The following is a 22,592-nucleotide window of genomic DNA, read 5'->3' as shown; positions in this document are numbered from 1 at the left end:
TTACCAAACAGATCATGCATTTTAGCCATGCCTCATTTCACTTTTTTACCCCTGTTTTTGCAAGGGCTGATTCAGTGAGAACAGCACCACCTACAGGCCTGGCATATGTACTACAGCGTCTCCAGCACTTTCGAACGGCAATGGCCGTGGCTGTCTCCTCCTGATTGGTGGAGTTGGCCCAATAGCCGTAGCGCCACCGTCCTGACGTCAGGACAGTGTTCAAATCTGGATCAGTTTTTATCAGATCCGTTGCAGCCCCTTTTTTAGAGACTTGGGTATGGAGGAAAATAGAGAGGGTTGTGTTTTCTGACACTTGGTGAGTTCCCTGGAACACCGGGGACACATATTCATGTATAAAAGACGTACAAAAGTGCATTTTGCATGATAGGTCCCCTTTAAATACATGTGTCTCACAAAATGCAACAGCTCCATGCAAATGGTTTTATAAACAAAAACAAATTAAAACGATTAATATTTATACTTCTGCAACACAAAACCTGTGAAGTTCCTTTTTCCTACTTTAAGTTTCTTTGTTACCAGAATTACACATATCATTTCCATTCCATTTTGCTCTTGTTATTTATGATTAATTTATTTACTCATGAACCACCTTATCTCTGGTCTGACTGCTGACTTTGTTTTATTATGCAGTGGCAAACAGCTCAGGCTTCTTCATGGTCTTTTTAAAGGCTTATAAAATAAATAAATTAGACAAATGTACAAACAGGGAGAAGCTGAAGTTAGTTTTGTTGGTTTCAAAGTCCGGAGAATCACAAGGTCTCTTTTTCCTGTTGCTCCCTCTTTTTCTGCTGACCCTAGCAGGTGCCCTGGAATTCATGACACACACACACACACACACACACACACACACACACACACACACACACACACACACACACACACACACACACACACACACACACACACACACACACACACACACACACACACACACACACATTTTCTTAGTTTCCTTCTCTTTCACACATGCAGATTTGTATTCCTCATTCGAAGAATCTGCAAAAGAGAAATGGCCAGTAACAGGGTCCACGCTGCTTTGCCTGACCCTCCCAGTCTGAGTGAAGAGGAGAACAAAGAAGAAGAGAAGGTTTTTGGGAATATATTTGCTGAGTTAGAATCTGTGGACCTGCCCCTAGGAACCACCTTAAGGTAAAATCCTGCAATATTCAACACACTCTTTCTTCTTCCATTTGATACCGTTGATGGAGGACTCGATAACCTGAGTAACATATCAAATGATTTAAAATTCTAATTGGAATTAACACATCAAGAGATGCCATCAACCAAGAAAACCATACATACATTTTTATGTGCTCAAAATGCTAAAAGTACAATTGTACTTTTAGTGCAATGCGCTCTTAAATCACTTTAAATATACAAAGAATTTAGCTTGAAAATGGAATGAGTGCTTATTTCCAGCCTTTCATTTTGCCCCAAGTATTGCTTGTCAGGTGGTTGAGATCGACCATCTGCAGCCTGGTACAAAAAACAACGTATTTAGGCATGAATACGTTTTTTTCAATCTGTATTTTCATTCACATGTGAAGTGTAATTATAACATTTCTTAAAATATAATATCAATCAAGGACAAGACAATAGAGCTCCCCCTTTTTTACGTTAGATGCTTATACGATATTATCTATCATATTATCAAATCTCTTTTAACTAAACTTAATGTGATGTTGAGCAATTTAAATAAACTTTCCTCATAAAACTTTACAACCTGCCCTGTATGTACTTATGACCATAATGCACTTTCATTAGAATAGTACTTCCAAATTAACATGTACATTAAAGATAGCCATAATTATTCTTGTCTGAAAAATTTAATTATTTAATTATAATATGTATTTATATACAGCTCTGAAAAAAACCAATTCACATTTATTTTAAATCTCAATGTCTACACGTATGGCATCCATTACATTCCAGTGTCTGTTGAACTCCAACACAGAGAAATGTAGTATATAGAATAAAATATTTGTTGTTTAATTGTACTCAATTTACTATAAATAGTAAAAACCAGAGAAACTGATCATGCTGCAGTGGTCTCTTTCCACAGCTGTATATTACATTATATGGGCTGCTTTCCAGGTTTAATTAAATTAGAGTCAACAGTCTGCAGTAGTGCGCCCCCCACAGGCGAGAGCCCGCGCTGCCCCGAGCTGTGCGCTGTAGCTGCAGTGTTAGCTGAGTGTTAGCCTCACACACACATAACAGTCATGGCGGAGAATGAGACCCTGGAGTGTATAACGGAGCACGAGCGGATTTTGCAGGAAATTGAGAGCACCGACACGGCTTGTGTTGGTCCCACTCTTCGGTAAGAATATACGGCTTAATGAAAAGTCCTTCCCAATAAAAATGTCCGTGTATGTTGAATGTCCTACGTTATCAGACCTTTGTTCCTTAGCTAGGTTAGCTATCCTAGTCAGCAGGCTAACATTAGCTGACAGGCTATATGCTTTTGAAATGAAACGTGAGCCTAGCTGGCTTGCTAACTAACATTGACCACTATTTCAGTTATTTGAATGTACTGTAGGTACAAAAGGCGCGTTTGTGTGTATTTTTCAGACTCAGTCTATTGATGGACATCTGGTGACCTGTCACAATGTAAACACAGTTGTGGGTGTGGCTGTGGGACTCCTCATCTTATCATTATGAAGCTGATTTTAGCTAATAGCTAACTACTTCGGCTAGTTGTTAAGCAGACATTTCACATGTACACTACTGTCATCCTGATATAAGTAACCCTGATTGGGGTGAGTCATCTTGAAAGCCTTGTAGCGGTAACATTGGATGTGGAATTGCTTAAGCTAACGTTCTAACACACTGCATAGGTTATGTTAGGTAGCTACCAAGCTAGCCTCCACGGCCATAATGATTGACATTAGTTTGACAAGCCAATGTTTATAAACTGACTGCAGCCTCAGCTGAATGTTTCCGCCTCTCACACACGCCTGTCCCGTAGACATGCCTGTAGGCTCTGGTTGTCTCTCAGCATACCTGGGGAAACCAGTGAATATATGCCCTAAAGGTAACATTAAATACACACCTCAGCTCAGTTTCAGTTTCAGTGATTACTATATGTTTTTATAACATTGTCATTGTATTTACAGATGAGCTTGACAGTCTAGATTAGTTGTTACAAAATGACTGTCAATTGTTCTTTTAAATATTAGTATAGAATTACACCTTTTTTGTTTTAGTTTTTTTCCAGCATTTGCCTACTTTGTCATATCTTTAAGTAAGATATTACATCATTTCTGCTAGCTGCTTTTTACTTGTCTGTTGCCTGCTTTAACACCCCTTTGAATGGACTCATTATTAGAATAACTGGATGATGTGTATTGATACTAATCTCAATTGATGTTCTATAATTATGGCGCCTGTATGATCTACAAGTTTCAATATCAGACTATTTGCGAATAGAAATAATGTCACTATCACAGATTATATTGGCTAATTTGACTTGTAACATGTTTGTAACTTTACCTCTACAGTCAGGTACTAGATTATTTGTACCTGGTTTTTGACAACAGGAATTGACTTGATGGCAGTTTTAGGGATCGAAATTGGGTAAAGCATTATAGCTTGTTGAACCTCCGGCCACTCTGACTCCAGCATTTTCTTAGGATGTTTTAAATTTGCATACATTTCACTGCTTGAATGTGCTTTTCTTATTCACCTCGGTGCAAGTGTTTACTTACCAGCTGAAGTCTGGACTGTTTTAGTGAGTGTCGCCTGGCAGTTGCGTGTACCACTTTCTGGGATTAATTAAACCTTCATTTACAAAGTTTTGCCTTAAACATCTCTTTAGGGCTGAGTGGTTTTACTAACTATCTGACTGACTTTTCCTAACATGATAAGAGCAATGCTTGATAAAACTTCATTGATGTTTAATCTTCTGATGTTCAACTTATTCTGGCTTTCTTTGAGATGTCTGGCAGGATAACGTCGGAAAATGGCTTGAAATCATACAGTTTGTTTTGTTTTGTCTGTCCACTATGTACAGCGACCTTGGGTCCCGTGAAAGGCGCTTTATAAATTCCATTTATTATTATTATTATTATTATTATTATTATTATTATTATTATTATTATTATTATTATTATTATATGGGGACATTTTCAAAACGTTGTTGTGTCTTCTGGTGTATAGCTCTGCTATGAGGAACTACAAAAGTACTGAAGCATATCGGCCCACTCAGCATACACACTATCTGGCTGGACTCTTTAAGAAAGCACACATTGACATTGTAATAACTTTCATGGCGTGTTTATAATAATTACTTTATCTAGAGATTGATTAAATCAAGCTTTCTCTGTACTTTTTTAGTTATTAACAGTAATTTTTAAAAAGTATTATTTAATACCCTGCAGTAGGGATGCTCCGATCGCCAATTTTGGGGCCGATCGCCGGAATCAGTATCGGCCGATACCGATCGCCGATCCGATCGAGTGGGCGGGGCCTAAATGGAAGATTTAAACATCACTTTAAATCTTCCATTTAAAGTGATGTTTAAAACTCAGTTAATGGGGCTCATTCACTGGAGCTTCCACAAACAACAATCAACTTAATTATTCCATTCAAATTATGTATATTATTCAAGTTTACATTCACTTTGGATAATACCACGGGAGAAATGAGCGGAAGCGCTCTCTTTTCCTCTCTCTCCCTCTCTCTCTCCTCCTCTCTCCCCCTCTCTCCCTCTCCTGACAGCCCGTCAGTATCGTCTCATGCAGCTCGCTGATCCAGTAATGTGTGAGGCCGACAGTGAAGAATAAACATATTTATAACTAGTTTAGCTTGTTCCAGAGGTAGATAAAATAGCTAAGTGTGTTAGGTCTAACTCTTGTGTGTTTCGCTCCGCTCACCGGTCCGTCACAGCGGGTGGAGCTGCAGGATTTCTGCTTCACACACACGTTGCATACCGCTATATTACTGTCTTTTTCGGACACCTTAAAATAATGCCAGACCGGTGAAGCCATTTTGGCGAGCTTGTTTTGCCGTGTACAGAGAAAAGTGTCATGTATTTTACGTCATGCGATCGGCCCTCGCGATCGGCATGTTTAGAGAGCACCGATCGATCGGTAGAGAGTGAGTATCGGCAGATCTCGATCAGTGACCGATCGATCGGAGCATCCCTACCCTGCAGTGCAGACCTGTGACTACCCTTCTGGCCTGTGAGAGTAAACCTTACCATGTCTTTGTATTATTGCCAACCAGCCACTTTCACACAGCTAACAGTTGCTCATAACTCCAAAGAAGTTCACATACATGTATGCGTTATTTCTCCAAACTTGAAACATATTGGGAATCGAACTTGTTATTTTTATGCCAGAAAAAGTAATAACACCTTTTTTAAAGCTAAGAAACATATTCTTGGAGCACGATAAAGCTTCTAATGCTAAGTAAAGTAATTGCACTTCTGCTCTTAAACAGTAATAAGAACACAAAAGTAGGTAATGTGGAAGCAAAATAGTCGAAGTGAGTGTAATGGGGTGAATATTAAATAAATAAACAAACAAACAAATATGTTTTACCTGAAACACTTCCAGTTTAATATTGTGCTCCTTTGCTCTCTGTTTCCATCAACCATATCTATTTCTTTAACCAAATTATTACTAAAGCAATGGGTACAGAATATTTGGATCTTTCCCACCACGTGTCTTGATAAAGGAAATCCAGAAATAACATACCAGTTGAGTTAAAACTGTGAGAATGTCCCATCCCTGTTATCAGTCTGTTATCTGGCAACACTAGCAGTTAGAGCTGGAAAAACACACCCTGCATTGACACACACATTTAGTGAAAGTCTAAGATTACAAAGTGGTTGTTACATTCATTTTTGTTGTGTGTCTCTGTAATTATCTGAATAACAATTTGAAAGGTAGAATGACAAAGCATAGTGTTTGTAACAGAGGCCACTTAGCGATAAGTTAGCTTCCTACCATGGCAGGAAACAGGAAAACAGTGACAGTATTCTTTACAGCTCCCACCTGCTTTCAATTATTAATAACAGGAAAGAGGAACCTCGTATGGCAGCATGCAGGCTGATGATTACTGGACTGCATTAGCATGCACGTTTCCAGTTTGCATGTGCTGTGCTGTTTTATACATCAGGCCGTGTTCCTAGCTTTAGTTGAATGTTAATCAATCATTCATCAAGAACACCAAACATTAGCCAGTGCCTTCTTCCAATTGTAAGAATTGTTTCCTTGTTTCTGTGTCATATCCATTTCAAATAAATGCCTTTTGAATTTCACATTATTTTTATATTCATTTTTAATTTCAATAGATTCAATTACATTTGAAAAAGTAAATAAATTAACCAGTTAATACACTTATTGTTATTTGTGCAGCCCTTAAAGGAAATGGAAATGATAGAAAGCCTTATCTCTTAAAGCCCTCAAACATAGTCATACCTTTGGGTTACGGTGATATAGAAATATGGCCCCTTTAATTAAAGGCAGTGTTTCCGCCAGACCAGGGCTGAGAGGGCGTCCACCCCGAGAGCGGGGATGGGTGGTGACGTCACGTGACTTGAATTTTGAATTGAGCCGTCCCTTATAGATAATATCTCTTTACGTTAGTGATGGGTATTACAGCTCTTTTTAGCGAGCCGGATCATTTGGCTCGGCTCACTAATGGCGCAGTTCCACTACAGCGCGGAGCTCGCTTTAAGCGTGCCGTGCCCGTTTTTGGTTGCGCTTCCACTAGGCCTAGTTCCGGCCCGGCCCGGCCCGGCCCGGGGCCACTTTTTCACGTCTTTTCTGGCCCGAGAAAATTGTGGTTCTATCGAGGCCAACAAACAGGGCTGAGTCGGGCTGAGTATGCTAAACTAGAGAGAGGAGCGCTGGCAAGGGGGCTACAACTACAACAAGATGGACATATTTGACCGTGATTTAATTGTAATACACGTTTCAAAATGATGCCGAAGTAACAACATACTGATACCGGTTAGTAAAAACATACCGGTTAGTAAAAACCATGAATTAATGCTTTGACAAGTCTGCAGACAGACGGCAGGCGAAAAACCTTTTAAAATGCTTGTTTTCTAGATGGAGATTGGCTAAGCTAACGCAATATATGCTCCGACCGTCCACACTCACAACAACGGCCTATACAGACATAAATAAAGCAGCGACTGTATTCACCATGACACAGGCAGTCTGTGGTGTGTACTTGTTTAACTTTTGTCGAGTTTCTGAACATATATAAGGAGCTGTGAGCTCTGAGTGCTAACAGCTAATGGCTGTGTTGTGTTTCTGGAGTTCTCATTGAAGATGACGTCACGGCTCCGCCTACACTGCGTTACTATAGTAACTACCCCAGTTCCTAAACTGTAATGGAAGCGCAGCATGAAGTGAGTCGGCCCTGTTAAGGCCAAGCCGTACCGAGCCGTACCGAGCGTGGCCGAGGCCGACCGTGTAGTGGAAATGTGCCATAAGAAGAAAAGCCGGCTCTTTTTACCACGGAGCCTCATTTTCGCCGCTGCGAGGCTCCGGCATGCACTCGCAGTTAAAGCGCGTGCTCCACCGCTCATCGCGTCCAAATCGCGCACGTTCCGTGTTGTCCTGTGGCAGGCACCGTGGGTCCAAGATACGAAAAGCTGAAAAGAGGCCGATGTCGGGGAAACGATCTTCAATACTCCGAAAAGAATCCCTCCAGGCTCCTTTGCCCCTCCAACAGAGGGATGTCCTTGTCCTTTTTCCTTTTCATCATTTCAAGCGATAAAAACTATTTTTTTTTTTTTGACGCCCTCGGCTCGAGTTCAGGGCGTTCCGAGCTGAATATGGCCGTCAAATGACGGCAAGACGCCCCCCTGGTGGAAACACTGATTAAAGGTCATTGTTATTTCTTGTCTTTTGATAATCTACCTTCCATTTGTCCTCTGGCAAATGAGCTGACTTAAAACTCTCCTGCAAATTATTTGAAAGTAAGGATGAACATTTGATTAGGTGAAGCAACATCTGATTTGTTTAACAAATTGTCTCCAACTGTTGGTCCCTGCATGGCTCCACAGAGGTAAGGTCTCTATGCACAGGTGATCATTCTCATTTATACTAATACAAGCAACTGGGAGAAAATTGGTGAAACATTTGCAAAACAGGTGCAAAAAATAATCAATACTGCTAATTTGTTTCTTTTGGTAACCGTGTAGGTAAAAAAGTCACAGATGTTTTTTGTGTTTGCCAATATTGAGTTTGATTTCATATTTAAAAAATCATATTTTCCTTCCTCTATTTTCCATCATAAGTACAAAGGCTACAGTAAGCTTACATTAATTTAGTCAAGCAATTTAAATATGACAGCAGAATAATGCTTTAAAGTTCCCCTATTATACTGTTTTTCATCAATATATTATAGGTCTCAGATATATACAAAACATGTCTCTGAAGTGTTTGGCAAACAGATCATGCATTGTAGCATCCCATAAACCCCTCTGTTTCAGGCTTTTTCAAAAGAGCTGATTCTCTGTCCGTTACTTTAGATGAAAACAAGGAGCCACGCCCCTCTGAGAGATATTTAGTTAAAAAGAACACAATGGTGGAGATTCAGGTGATAAGGTGGGGGGGGGGGGGGTTACCTTGGTTGGTGATTGGCTAATCAGTACAGTGGTTAAGCTCATAATATAGAAGGTATACACTTTATGAAAAGAAGCATGACATTTTCACCAGTGTTAGTACATATAATGAGGTTTGATTTCAGATGTGGAGGCATTTCTGATTGGACCTCTGAGGACCTAGAGAGGTCAATTACCGCGAACAGTGTTGAATTCCAATTTTTGGTGTTTATGACAAGGATAAGCTAATGTTAACAGTCATATTAATACCCCATGGACACTTTTTACATTCAAATATTGTACAAATACTGTGCAAGGTATATTATTTTTTTAATAAGCTTAACCTGTTAAGCCCTGAGCCTGTTTTTCAGGTCTCAGGCTCGAAAATGACATTCCCAGAACAAATGACCATATCTTCCCTTCTAAAAGGGTTAAATTAATAATCTTTGTTCTCAAAGTAATGATAAACCTGTGAGTTGGATGTAGAAAAGTCAGAATCAATATAGATGTTTTTTATTTTAAAGAAAATTCAGATTTTACATAGTAAAAAACTGTAAATTATAGTGTCCGTCCAAAAATTATTTTATCTTCCTCAATATCTTCCTCTCTCTATCTTCCTCTTCCTCAATATCTTCCTCTCTCCATCTTCCTCTTCCTCAATATCTTCCTCTCTCCATCTTCCTCTTCCTCAATATCTTCCTCTTCCTGCTCGCCATGAAACACGGTTTTCTCATAACTTCAGTGAAAATGTTCCAAACGGCCCAAAACTTCACAGGTTTGGTAACGATGCAGCCATCAACGCATCTAAGCGTATTATGGGGTGTCATCAAATGCCGTTGCCATGGCGACAGATCATTCACCATCAAGTTAGTTCAAAAGTTTGCAGTTCAAATATTCTGCTGCTTTTCCAAGCCTTTTTACTTTCTTTTCTTCACTCATCACACATTCAAGCCCCCAGTGTTCATGTATCATTTCAATCTAAATTCTTCACTTTCTTCTTACAGATTACATTTCAGCATGGCAGTTTAGCGTCAGCTTTTCAGCATAAAGCATTCCCACTAGCAATTTCTTCAGGAATTGCATTCTCTAGTTTCATATACAATCAAACTGAATATTTGGAAACAAACCAATATACACTATATAGACAAGTATTGGGCCACCTACACATTACACCTACAGGAGCTTTTATGACATCCCATTCCAAATTCTTAAGCATTAATCTGAAGTTGGTCCCTCTTTGCAGCTATAACAGCTTCCACTCTTCTGGGAAGGCTTTCTACAAGATTTTGGAGTGTGTCTGTTGGAATTGTTGCCCATTAATCCAGAAGAGCATTTGTGAGGTCAGACACTGATGTTGGACAAGAGGCATATTATTACTCCACCAAACTTTACAGTCGGCACAATGCAGTCAGGCAGGTAACGTTCTCCTGGCATTCGCCAAACCCAGACTGGTCCATCAGAGCACAGATAGAGAAGCGTGATTGGTCGCTCCACCCAACACGTTTCCACTGCTCCAGAGTCCAGTGGTGGCGTGCTTTACACCACTCCATCCGACGCTTGGCATTGTGTTGGTGATGTAAGGCTTGATGCAGCTGCTCGGCCATGAAAATCCATGAAGCTCCTGGCGCACAGTTTTGGTGCTGATATTAATGCCAGAGCTGGAACTCTGCAGTTATTGAGTCAACAGAGCTGTAGCCACTTTTAGGCACTATGCACCTCAGCATTCGGCAAACCCCCGCTCTGTAACTTTACGTGGTCTGACACTTTGTGGCTGAGTTGCTGAGGTTCCTAAACGTTTCCACTTTGCAATAATACCACTTACAGTTCATCGTGTAATATCTAGGTGAGAGAAATTCCACGAAGTGACTTGTTGCAACTCTGGCGTCCTATTACAGTACCAAGAACGTAGTAACACACTGATGCTGTGTGTGCAGACTAAAGAGTTTGAAGTAAACAACATTTATATAATATATATTTTACAATAAAAAATGATTAGCAATATATATTAAACTCTTCAATTAGCATGCTAATACAACCTACCACTTGCATGGTAACAGCTAGCCATGGTTTGAGTTTATGACTTCTGTGCGAGTGATGGTGTAAAACGTATGTAAATAAGTAGCCCAGGTGCTCCAGGCCGCACCTGTGTTTTTGTCAGCGCTTATCAGCAATGACCCACAGTTCCAGATAAAATACCCTTCAGCAAATGCTATTCATGTTTTTGTGAGTACCTTATCCTTCAACAGGATAAAGGTACAGCAGAAAACGACAACCTCATCTAAAAATCTTCTTTGAACAGCAGAAGGGACCACTCCCCTCCAAAAAGCCAACATTGATACGAAACACACCTCCACATTTAATATTTCGCAGTTATAGAAAGGAAAGGGGGGAGACAGTTAAAGGCAGACGAGCAGAAAATCATTGATTTACTTATGTTATCTGACCATTACATAGTTCGGCCTGTGTGGGGTGATTTAACACTAGAACCTTTGTCTTCAGGTTTGGCGCATTTGACTGTACAAAGACTTTGTTGTATAAATAATCAAATATAGTGTTTTGTTATGAAAAGGCTGCAGCTGAATGGAAATGACGTGTAATAAACAGTGCTTTTGTAAAAAACAGTTACTGATGTGAACAGAACTGGGGTAATCACTACTCAACTTTGACATCAACTCTGTTCTGACTGCATTAGTTAAAATGTGTGTCTGATATGCTGTTCTGGTTTATGACTGCAACGGCTACGTACAAAGTGATCCTCCAATTAGATTGGATTGTAACAGGATGCAGTTACTTCTGTAGAGGAGTATGTTCGTGAATCGTGACGTATCGCCTCTGCTCTTTTTCTTTAAAGGTTTCAATACATTAACAAACTAATACCCCAATACATGTTTTTTTTTTTTACATTTTTGACAATGCACAATCAATTTCAGCCTTTTGAGTTGCTAGGCAGAGTAAGGTGATGTAGCTCGATGGTGTGGACCAGGATCATTTTATGCAGCTAATAATACTGTTTTAAATTACAATATGGCTTGCAAAAGTTTACCTAACAGCCTACTGTCAAAATGACACAATGTTACACAGTATATGAGTGTAAAGATATGTTTACTTTTGATTGTTTTCCTGCACATAACACTACGATACCATAGTTAGTTGAATGTTTAACCTGTACTTCTAAACACAAAGAAGGTGGTGTGTTTAGCTCGTTATTGTCAGACACAACAACAAACATGTTAAACAGTTGTCTGGAAACCAAATTGTTCATTTCAAAAGTATCATCCCGAAGTGTATCCCAAAGGCCTAACTTCAAAAGTATTCATTTGATTTGTGCTTTCCAAGAAAATTCAAACCACCTTCTTAAATCTGGATCAATTTTCTACTTTTAAAAAGAACGTCATGGACATATTTCATTTTATAGTTTTCTTTTTCATTATAGAAATTAAATTCAATATTTGCTACAGATCTATAAAACAAAGTCAGCAGATTACTTTTCTGGTAAACCACATGTGTGTGTGACTCCATATCATTGTATTATTCAATACTTTGGAAGTCATGAATAGCCTGCCTTGTCCCCCCCCCCCCCTCACCCTCCCCACCTCCTCATCGGTGTGTTCCTGAAATCGTTAAAAGGCACATGGGACCTGTGGTCATTTTTTTCCGGATAACATCTACATCTGTGACGGATGTTTACACAAAAGCACTGTGATCATTCCTAATATAATATTATTATTTATGATCAATTCATGAATGTAGCACTCCATTACAGTTTCACTAGATGGAGCTGTTACTCCAGAAAAAAGAAAGGGTAATTATCCGTAGTTAAGGCTGAGGGCTCAAAGACTGTGTCTGATGGATCCTGATTCATCAACCCTTCTAAATCAAAAGCATGTTAACTTAAAGGCCATATATATATATATATATATATATATATATATATATATATATATATATATATATATATATATATATATATATATATATATACATTCATGTTTTTATTCTGTATCCATTTGTTTGGCTCTAGAATGAGTTGTTTTAACATTCTTTGCGCCAAAGTATTTGGTTAGAAGGCTATTTAAACATTTCAGGGCTTTTTTATTATACAACCAAAGCCAACATATATTGTAGTTGATATAATGAAGAAAGTTGTAAGCCATGTTTGTAAGTTTAACACTGGAAAAAGAATTTTAGAGAAGGAACACTTTTTTATTGTCATGAAAGTGAGAGAAAAAAATATGCAATTTCAACTAGTTTAATGTAGATTTACTCGACTTAAAGCTAAGGTATTCTCTCTTTAAGAATTAGTATTTATAAAAGGGTGATTAAAGCTTATTAACATTTTTACGAAATACCATCTTTAAAATAAATGTGAGCCTTCTTGGGGCTACGCCTTCAGTGCTTATTATACATAATAATTAGGGCTGTCAAGTTAACGCGTTAACGCAAAAAAAAAATGAACGCCACTAATTATTTTAACGCGATTAACGCATGTGTATTTTTTGTCCTCGGCCGCCCGTAGTTTCAGAGCGCATCGAGTTTAAAATACCATCTACAAGCTGATGCTGACAGCCCCGCTCCTGCCGCCCGCTTGTGGCAGACCACACTTCCACGCTCACCGGCAGGCCCGGACTGGCCATCGGGAGGACCGGGAGGGTGTGTGTATGTGTGGCGCGAGCGAGGCACACCTTACGTGTTGTTGTTGTTGTTAGCATCTGGTGCTAGCTAGCTGCGCTAACGGATATAAGGAGCTGTTTCAATAAAAACAGAGGAGCGACATTTCGCCGACAACTGCGCCGAACACTTGACTTTATGCAGGTAGCCAGACAGTGGGACATTGTACGAAAAGTCAGCACACTCAGCACGGATAGTGCGCGCAACATGATTGCAGCGTCCAGGCAGCTCCCATTCGAGCATATATGCCTTGAGCTGCACATAGCTCCAACGATCCATCACAGTGTCTCCACATTCTCTCACACACACACACACACACACACACACACACACACACACACACACACACACACACTTTGTATTGTATTATTGTATGAGAGAGGTTCCAGGTTGAATTGAGGCGAATATTTGTAATGTTCAGAGGTTGTTGTGTTTAATATTCATGAGAATATTTGTCATTGTTCAAATGATAATAAACAAACATATAAAGCATATTTGTCCACTCATATGTTGATAAGAGTATTAAAAACTTAAAAAATATCCCTCTAAGGTACATTTAGAACAGATAAAAAATGTGCGATTAATTTGCGATTAAATATTTTAATCGACTGACAGCCCTAATAATAATACAATCTGCCACAATGTAAATACTACATATCCACACACTATAACACACACTGATAAATGCACATGCAAAGATATAGTGTCAGCTGAACAGTTCTGACAGTTTTCTCTTTTTCTCCATCTCTCCCTTCCCACCTTACCCTCCCTTCCCACCTTACCCCCTTCTTCTTCGTTCCCCGCTCTTGTTTCCTCATCTCGTGTGTCTCTCTCAGATCTATTTACGATGACCAGCCCAACGCCCACAAGCGCTTCATGGAAAAGCTGGATGCCAGGATACGGAACCATGACCGTGAGATTGAAAAGATGTGCAATTTCCACCACCAAGGCTTCGTAGACGCCATCACAGAGCTGCTGAAAGTCCGCGCTGACGCTGAGAAGCTGATGGTAAGAGAGCTCACTGTAAAGAGGACTGAGGCCAGGAGCTCATATAGCAGGCCAACATCCACTCACAATTAATAGGCCACATGTACTCGCATGTTCTTACAAACTAGATTGCTAAAGAAACAAATAAAATATGTTTTTCCATTATTAAGTCTGTTTTATGCATTTTAACTTAAATAACTTTAAATAATCCACTACATTTGTACAAGGTTAGTTATTGTGAAAGATGAATTCCAATACCCACAATAAATGTTTCTAATAGTGTTCTGTTCATAGGCTTCAATGTTTCAGACACATTCAGAGGGCTTTATGTTGCAATACAAATTATTGCACTATACACATATTATATTATTTAGTTGGAATGCTGATACAGCATTCCAACTATATGTTATTCTACGGACAACATTTGTATTATTCCGCCGGAATTTTGCACCTCTTCTCCTCCTGCATTCAACATCGCAGAAACTCTGTTCAAACATCAAAACGTTCAGTTCGGTCGGGAATCGATGGCTATCATTTGGATTATTCATAACTTTCATAATTCCAGAGATACATCCCATAATTCATCACATTTTTAACCATTGAAGTCAATGGAGAAAATCTTCAGACTTGAACAATCTTCATGCGACTTCAACTGCTAACTGTTCATTCATACTTTCACTCAGAAACCTCATTCCAACTTTAAAATGTTACACATCTTTCTGACATTATTTGTGTAACGCAACTTTTAAATCTGATTCTTACTTTTAGAGATATTAAACATTGTTCAGACCTTGGTACAGAGGCTTTCTTCAGATTTTAACATTAACTAGAGTGCGTGATGTCACAGCTCGAGGGTAGGAAATCTTGAAATTTGCCTTCATATTTTTTTTTAAACTGCCATAATTCCCAAACCCTACATTCCTGAGACATAATTTTTCATGACAAACGTAGGAAAACATCTCGTAGCTTGAAAAATGACAAATAATTAAGCAAAAAAAAAATAATTAAACAAAATGCCTCTTGAGGGCATGAAGTGACAAAAACTTTCAACATGTCTCCATTAAAACCCATTGTAATTTCAGGCTGATATTTCCTCACAGCAGCAGCCGCACACCTTTAGTTAAACTGCCAAAAAGGCCACATTATTAACCCGAAAGTACACAAAAATTACACTTCAGATACTCAACTTCCTTGACATGCTTCACGTTTTGAAATTTCACAGATATCTGTTATCGTTCTTCCACAAAACGTTCACATGTAAGAGGTTCATCTCTCATTCAGAACAATGCAAACCTTTGATCTCTACAGAGCTCGTTAGCTCAACTATAAACACCTGTGTAATGGAACACGATGATGTCATCACTCCAACTGACAGCAGTCAGTTCTAACTGTTCATTTCATACTCACACACTCTCTCTCTCTCTCTCTCTCTCTCTCTCTCTCACTCACTCACTCACTCACTCACTCACTCACTCACTCACTCACTCACTCACTCACACAAAACACACAGGCCGTTTCTCAATCGCGAGGATGCTGGCTTGGTAGTCGCGTACTTCCAAGTCACTTCCTTCAGAAACGAAGCAAGTATGCTTCCAAGCCACGGCTTCGGAAAACGAAGAAAAATGGAACAGGCTAACAAGTGTGCCACTCTCTCTAACGGTTTCAACATAAACTGTACCGAAAATAAATACCTCACGATGTCTATCTAATTATGAACTTGCTTTACTTTCACGGAACACATTTTTGGTGATAACAATGATTATTATCATTATCAACCATTATAAGTAAATCCAGTTCCCTTTCAGTTAGCACTTCTTTTTTTTGTATAACTTTATTTTTAGAACAACAGAAAATACAAACATATAACATATTAGTCACCATGGGTATTACAAAGTAGCACAACATCTATAATTGGGGTTGGAGTTACTGTCCATCAGAGGGTGAGGGTACCCACGTGTCCATTACAGTCCATATTAAATTGTAAGAAAGAGGATCGAGAATTATTCTCAAGGAGATACACATGTGGAACCAGGGTGGGTGAGACAAGCAATGCAGTTATACAAGGTAAAACGGGGGAAAGTTACATATACAGCAGAATTGTGTCCTATTTACACAAAATCAGAATCAAAATAAACAAAACCAAAAAAAAAAAAAGATTTATTGCATTTGGGGAATATCCTTCATATGTGAAACCCATTTAGCCCAGTATTGGTCACATGTTCCACTACAAAGTCTTAAGGAGAAGGTCATTTTCTCCATATCGAATATGCCCCTTACAATCACTATCCATTCTCCTTTAGTCGGGGGCTCATTCGCAAGCCATTTTTTTGTTATTGCTTTTTTGCTGGCAACAATGAATATTTTAAGGAGGTCCCTCACGTTAAAATCAGGTGGTATATTACCTAAATATATTGTGCCAAAGCTATTATCCATCTCAAAGCCCAATATTGAGTTTATTTCTGTTATGATTTCCAGCCAGAAGGGTTGGATCTTTGGACAACTCCAAAATATGTGGAAGTGATCAGCCATTATATTATCACATTGCCTCCAGCAATGTCCTGATTCTGTTCTGCTATTCTGATGATATATTCTCTTTGGAGCGAGAAAAAAATCGGATTATATTCTTCCATGCAAATTCTCTCCATTGGCTGGAGCTGGAGGTAGAGGATTGTATTCTACAAATGTTTGACCAGTCTTCCCCTGTTAGAGTTATATTTGCCTCAACCTCCCATTTGGCTTTAACATATAAAGTAGAGTGATTCTTGGAAAGTTGTAGACAAGACACCTAGACACCAGTTTGTGCTACCTTTGTATGCACCGATAAAAACGTAAATCAAGTTCAGACCGTTGCTTTCAGTAATCTTAATATTGTTATTAAAGTGATGCCTAAGCTGTAAGTATCTGTAGAAATCCTGTTTATCTAAGACCCCAGTTACACGGAAACGTTTGCGTTTACGCACCGTATGCGTTTTCAAAAAAGTCTTCCGTTCACACGCATTCAGCTCAATTAACGTGTCCGTTCACACGAGACCGCTGGAAACGCTGTAGTACATATGCTAGGCCTGTAAGTGGCGCTGCTGCCGCCACAAAATACACCAAAAGCAGCGAAGAAGACCCCGGAGCATGGTTGCCATGGTTGCCCTTCTGTTTATTCTCCGCGGTGGACGGCGTGTGCTCCTGCTGTAAATCTCCGGTAGTCCACAACCAGATGAAAAACACCCACCTCTCCGCCTCTTCCAAGGGACAAGGGGACCGTGCGGCAGAGTTTCCGTTAACATCATGTCCGTTAAAGTTGAAATCTTCCGGACAAAATTTGAAAAAGTGCCGGTCAAAGGTCTTCTTTGTTATTTATTGAGCTTTAAAACAAATTGATAACGACTCTATATAATAATATAAGAATAATAAACGGAGCCTCTCTTTTCCTCCCCCTCTTCTGACAGCCCAGCAGCTGATCTCTGAGCAGGAGACGTGGGGAGAGGGAGACGTGGGGAGAGGGAGGCGGGGCTATTTCATCATTATCAGAAAATGATCGTATAGAGGCGTACACACGGAGCCGTTTGACCCCCCAGAGCGTTCCGGTTGCAGATCTATCCACCTAGGGACCCGTTATCATTTGCGGGGTCCGTTTCTATCGTTTTGTTACGGCCTCGTGTAAACGAAAGGGCTATACGCAAAAGAAACTATGCGGATACAACCCGTATCGTCCTCGTGTAAACGGGGTTGTGGGTTACAGTCAGACGTTGGAAGCTTTCCAAGCCGGAATGAGTAGCAATTAGGGCATACGTTGTAATGCCTCTCTGGATCCATTTTTTAAATCTCCAATCCAACTGAGCTGGCTTAAAATCGTTGTCAAATGCTACCCATCTTAATAGCCTTGCGCTTCTTTCCAGTTTTAGGTTTTTGCATTCTTTAAACCATACATTTAGAGGAACCAGTGTCCAACAACTTAGTTTCTCTAAGTGTGTGCTCATGGAGGTTTTATCACCCAATATGGACTGAAGGGGTATATCCAATTAGCTAAATTCAAGTTCTTTCCATTTTGCTTCATAATCCTGACTACACCAGCAAACCAAATACCTTAATTGTGCTGCCTTGTAATAGTCTTCCAAGCATGGCAGGGACATCCCCTCCTCTTTTTTTGGTAATTGTAGCGTTTTGAGTCGCACCCTGGGTTTCTGACCCTTCCATATAAATCTCGAAATAATTCGGTTCCAATCATTAAACTGTTTTGTTGGTATTTCTATAGACAGTGATTGAAAAAGGAATAGCAGACGTGGCAAAATGTTCATCGTAATGATCTCAATCCGACTATACAAGTTGAGGGTCAAGGGAATCCATCTTTCTAAATCTGCTTTCACCTCCTTTGTGACATTACCATTATTCATATCATAAATATTGGCCAAATCCTTTGGTATATTTACACCAAGATATTTAATACTGGTCGAGTTCCATTTAAAGCTATTCCGAATTACGTCATGCGGTGTGTAATTAAAAGAAAGGGTCTGGGTTTTACTTATATTCAATTTAGATCCTGAGTAAGACCCAAACTGTTCTAGGCAGGACATAAGTTTGGGAAGGCTTGAATTTGGGTTGGAGAGGGTCAGCAAAATGTCGTCCGCGTACAGACATATTTTATGTTCTTTATCCTTAACAGGGATTCCGGTTATTTCAGTATCTTCTCTAATTGACTGAGCGAGCGGTTCTATAAATAATGCAAACAGGGTGGGGCTCAGAGGGCAACCCTGCCTGCATCCCCTCTCCAGTTCCACCGCCTTTGAGAGACTGCCATTTATTTTAATCCGAGCTGTAGGTAAATGGTATAAGGATTTAAGCAGGGTTCATACACTTTTTCACCAATGATTTTCAATGACTTTTCCATGACTTGGACTCGGACTCGTGAATTTTTCCCCCCAAGATGACTCGGACTCGACTTGTACATTGACGCTCCGACTTGGACTCGGACTCGAGCAAGTTTTCTCTGGAGTCTGATGTCCTCTATCCTGGCGTGTGCACCTGCGAGGCGAGTTCACGTACTGGGCCCCGCTATTCCAGTCTAAAGATGTCTAGAGACACACCCCGCATCGTGCTGTATGCTTTCACACATTCTGCTTCCACATTGGAAAAGAGCAGCGCAAAATGCTCGTTATGTGGAAAAAATATTGAAGAGAAGGCTCCGTAACATTACTCTAAGGATCGAGTTCAGACATATAGGCTGTCTTGAACACTATCATCAGAGTAACTTGATCTAATCAATAAATAAAGATTCAGCTGATAACACGAAAGCACATGGCTACTTAACATGCAGAATGGGGCTTAATCTTCATCAGTAAACCGATTTAACCGGTAAAAGTTCCTTCAAAATAAGAGTCCCGATCTTATTACTATCAAAATAAAAGTGCAAAACTAAAACTTTACCATAGGAAAATATTGGCATACAAATATAATCACTTCTCTAAAAGGTAACTCATTTTAAATATAGTTAGACATATTATAGGTCATTTACAATAATAATAATAATAATATTAATATTAGTAATAAGCTTTATATTTGTATAGCACCTATTACAAGAATTGTAGCCAAACTGGCTTCACAGCAGTTCAATAGACAGATTAGTATAACATGACAGGATAAAAGCAATGTAGAGGAGCAGCTACATTACAACACATATATCCACGAAGATTAATACATGAAGACTTGTGACTCGGACTTGACTTGGACTCTTCTTAGGTGACTCGGACTTGGACTCTGACTCGAACACAGGTAATGATGACTCGGACTCTGACTCGACTCGGACACTCCTTGGGTGACTCGGACTTGGACTCGGACTCGACTACGACTCTCCCTTGGTGACTCAGACTTGGACTCGGACTCGAAGAGTGGTGACTCGAGAGTGACTTGGACTCGTGAATTGGTGACTTGACTACAACACTGGAAAGAGGTGTCAACCATCAAAAGCGAGCAAGGGAAGCCAGAGATATGGAAAATCCACCCAAATGACCCCAGAAGTGGTTTCTTTTTGCTAAATCTCTCTAAAAAGGTCAAATGTCACTTGTTTTGCATCAATCTTGATACAGGGTACTTATTATATGTTGTACTTTGGATTCCTAAAGCTTTTAGTCTACTAACCCATCATCCAAGGGTGGTTTTCACTATAATATATAGGTATATTCACTTTCCGTATATCTTACAAAGTACTCCTCCTTACCTACAAGTCCCTCCATGCCCTTGGCCCCCAGTACCTGTCGGACATCCTTCACCCACATGCCCCACCCCGGAACCTGCGGTCCTCAGACTCTGGCCTGCTTACCACCCCCCGCACCAAACTGCGAACCTTCGGGGACAGAGCCTTCAGTGTGGCAGCCCCCACCCTCTGGAATGCTCTCCCTGCGGAGATTCGCAACATCCCCACACTCGACGCCTTCAAAAGGGCCCTCAAGTCCCATCTGTTTGCCAAGGCTTTCGGCCCCTAATCGATCTGTTGTTTTGTCTGTCTGACTTTTGTTTTGTTATGTTTGTTTTTGCCCTATTACTGTAAAGCGACCTTGGGTCCCTTGAAAGGCGCTATATAAATGCAAGCTATTATTATTATTATAAGTAAAAAATAATTTTTGGACGGACACTATAATTTACAGTTTTTTACTATGTAAAATCTGAATTTTCTTTAAAATAAAAAACATCTATATTGATTCTGACTTTTCTACATCCAACTCACAGGTTTATCATTACTTTGAGAAAAAAGATTATTAATTTAACCCTTTTAGAAGGGAAGATATGGTCATTTGTTCTGGGAATGTCATTTTCGAGCCTGAGACCTGAAAAACAGGCTCTGGGCTTAACAGGTTAAGTACATTTTGATGATAATACTTTTGTACTTTTACTTGGGTAACAATTTGATTGCAGGACTTTTACTTGTAACAGAGTATTCCTACACTCTGGTACTTCTACTTTAACTCGTACAAGATCTGTGTAGCCTACTTCTACTTTTACTCTAGTACAAGATCTGAGTACTTCTACTTTTACTCTAGTACAATATCTATACTTATACGACCTCTGTTTATAGCCTATGAGAAAAACTATTAGAAAACGAAGACTAAAGCTAACGTTAGCAGATAGTGAAAATGTATGCTGGCTAACTAGCTCAACGATTCCTTAAATAATTAAATAATATTGCGACAGAAAAACGTTTCAGTGCACATCATGCTCTGCCGCTCCGACAGGGAGCTCTGCTCTGAACACCTGAACCGTTCTAACACCTGTTCACCAGCGGTCCAGTCTGTGCCATAGTGACTCCGCACTGTTACTGTTAACGAACGCACCGTAGGTAATGTAGCTGCTGAAGTTAGACCCTCTTCCCGGAGCAGCAGAGTTCAGCCGACAGGCAGGAAGACTCGAGCACACAGCTCCCGCTTCATATATTAAAAAATAACACCATGCACGTCATGATGGCACATAACAGCTCGCGATCGCAGATTATTTCGGCGATTAGATCAAATGTAAATTATATTTGACGCAACTTTAGTTAAATGACCATGACTTTTCCAAAACTTTGGGAAAAATATTGTTTTCCGTAACTTTTCCAGGGCCTGGAATTTGCATTTTGAATTTCCATGACTTTTCCAGGTTTTTAATGACCGTACGAACCATGTTTAAGACATGTAATGATTTCTTCATTAAAGCCAAAATGACACAGCACCAGATACAGAAACTCCCAATTTACAGAATCAAAAGCCTTTTCTGCGTCAAGGCTGATTGCTATTGACTCTGAATTGTCTTTGCTCATAATATCGGCCAGAAACAAAGACCGCCTCACATTATCTTGTGTCTGTCTGCTTTTAATAAAACCGGTTTGATCTGTGTCTATCAAGTCTGGAACTATGTTTTCTAGTCTTTTTGCCATTAATGAGGCAAATAATCTGTAATCTATGTTTAAAACAGAAATAGGCCTGTATGAGCTACATTCAGTTCGGTCTTTCCCCACCTTAGGAATCACAGATATTATAGCCTGTTTCCAGGACACAGGGGTTTCTCCACCCTTAAGGATATAGTTGACACATTTTAGAAGTATAGGCATTAATAGTTCCCTGAATTTCTTGTACCATTCTGCCGAAAACCCATCTCCCCCTGGCACCTTGCTTGTTTTGAGTCTTGATATAGCACTGTCAAGCTCTGATATTGTGATATTTTGAGTTAGCAATTTATTTTGTACCACATCTATTGATGGTAGCTCTTGAGAATCCCAAAAATCTTTGATAACATAGGGTTCTGCCCAAGCGGCAAACTCTGGGGCAGAGCCGGAAGGCCAATAAGGAAGTGCCACAAACTGCAGTTCATCTATCGGCCGATAGGCGAT

At 39.7% G+C, this 22,592-nt stretch overlaps 1 protein-coding gene across 12 annotated transcripts in view; it reads left to right on the top strand.

Moving 5' to 3' along the window:
* The first annotated feature begins 959 nt into the window (after window positions 1-959).
* Window positions 960-22,592, top strand: part of exoc6 (exocyst complex component 6) — a 62,846-nt gene continuing 41,213 nt past the window's right edge. For 4 of the 12 annotated variants that reach the window (XM_034119814.1, XM_034119810.1, XM_034119811.1 and 1 more), the window contains exons 1-2: window positions 961-1,170; window positions 14,092-14,263. In XM_034119814.1, the coding sequence (XP_033975705.1) occupies window positions 1,031-1,170; window positions 14,092-14,263 (312 nt within the window). In that variant the 5' untranslated portion in view covers window positions 961-1,030. Of the gene's footprint in view, window positions 1,171-2,211; window positions 2,342-14,091; window positions 14,264-22,592 lie in introns of those variants that run through there. The other 8 variants (XM_034119817.1, XM_034119816.1, XM_034119818.1 and 5 more) reach the window with 3 other exon arrangements.

The sequence above is a fragment of the Trematomus bernacchii genome, unplaced genomic scaffold, assembly GCF_902827165.1.
Source record: "Trematomus bernacchii unplaced genomic scaffold, fTreBer1.1, whole genome shotgun sequence".
Taxonomy (NCBI): domain Eukaryota; kingdom Metazoa; phylum Chordata; class Actinopteri; order Perciformes; family Nototheniidae; genus Trematomus; species Trematomus bernacchii.
Note: the sequence above shows the minus strand (reverse complement) of the source record. Positions and strands in the feature narration are given on the sequence as shown.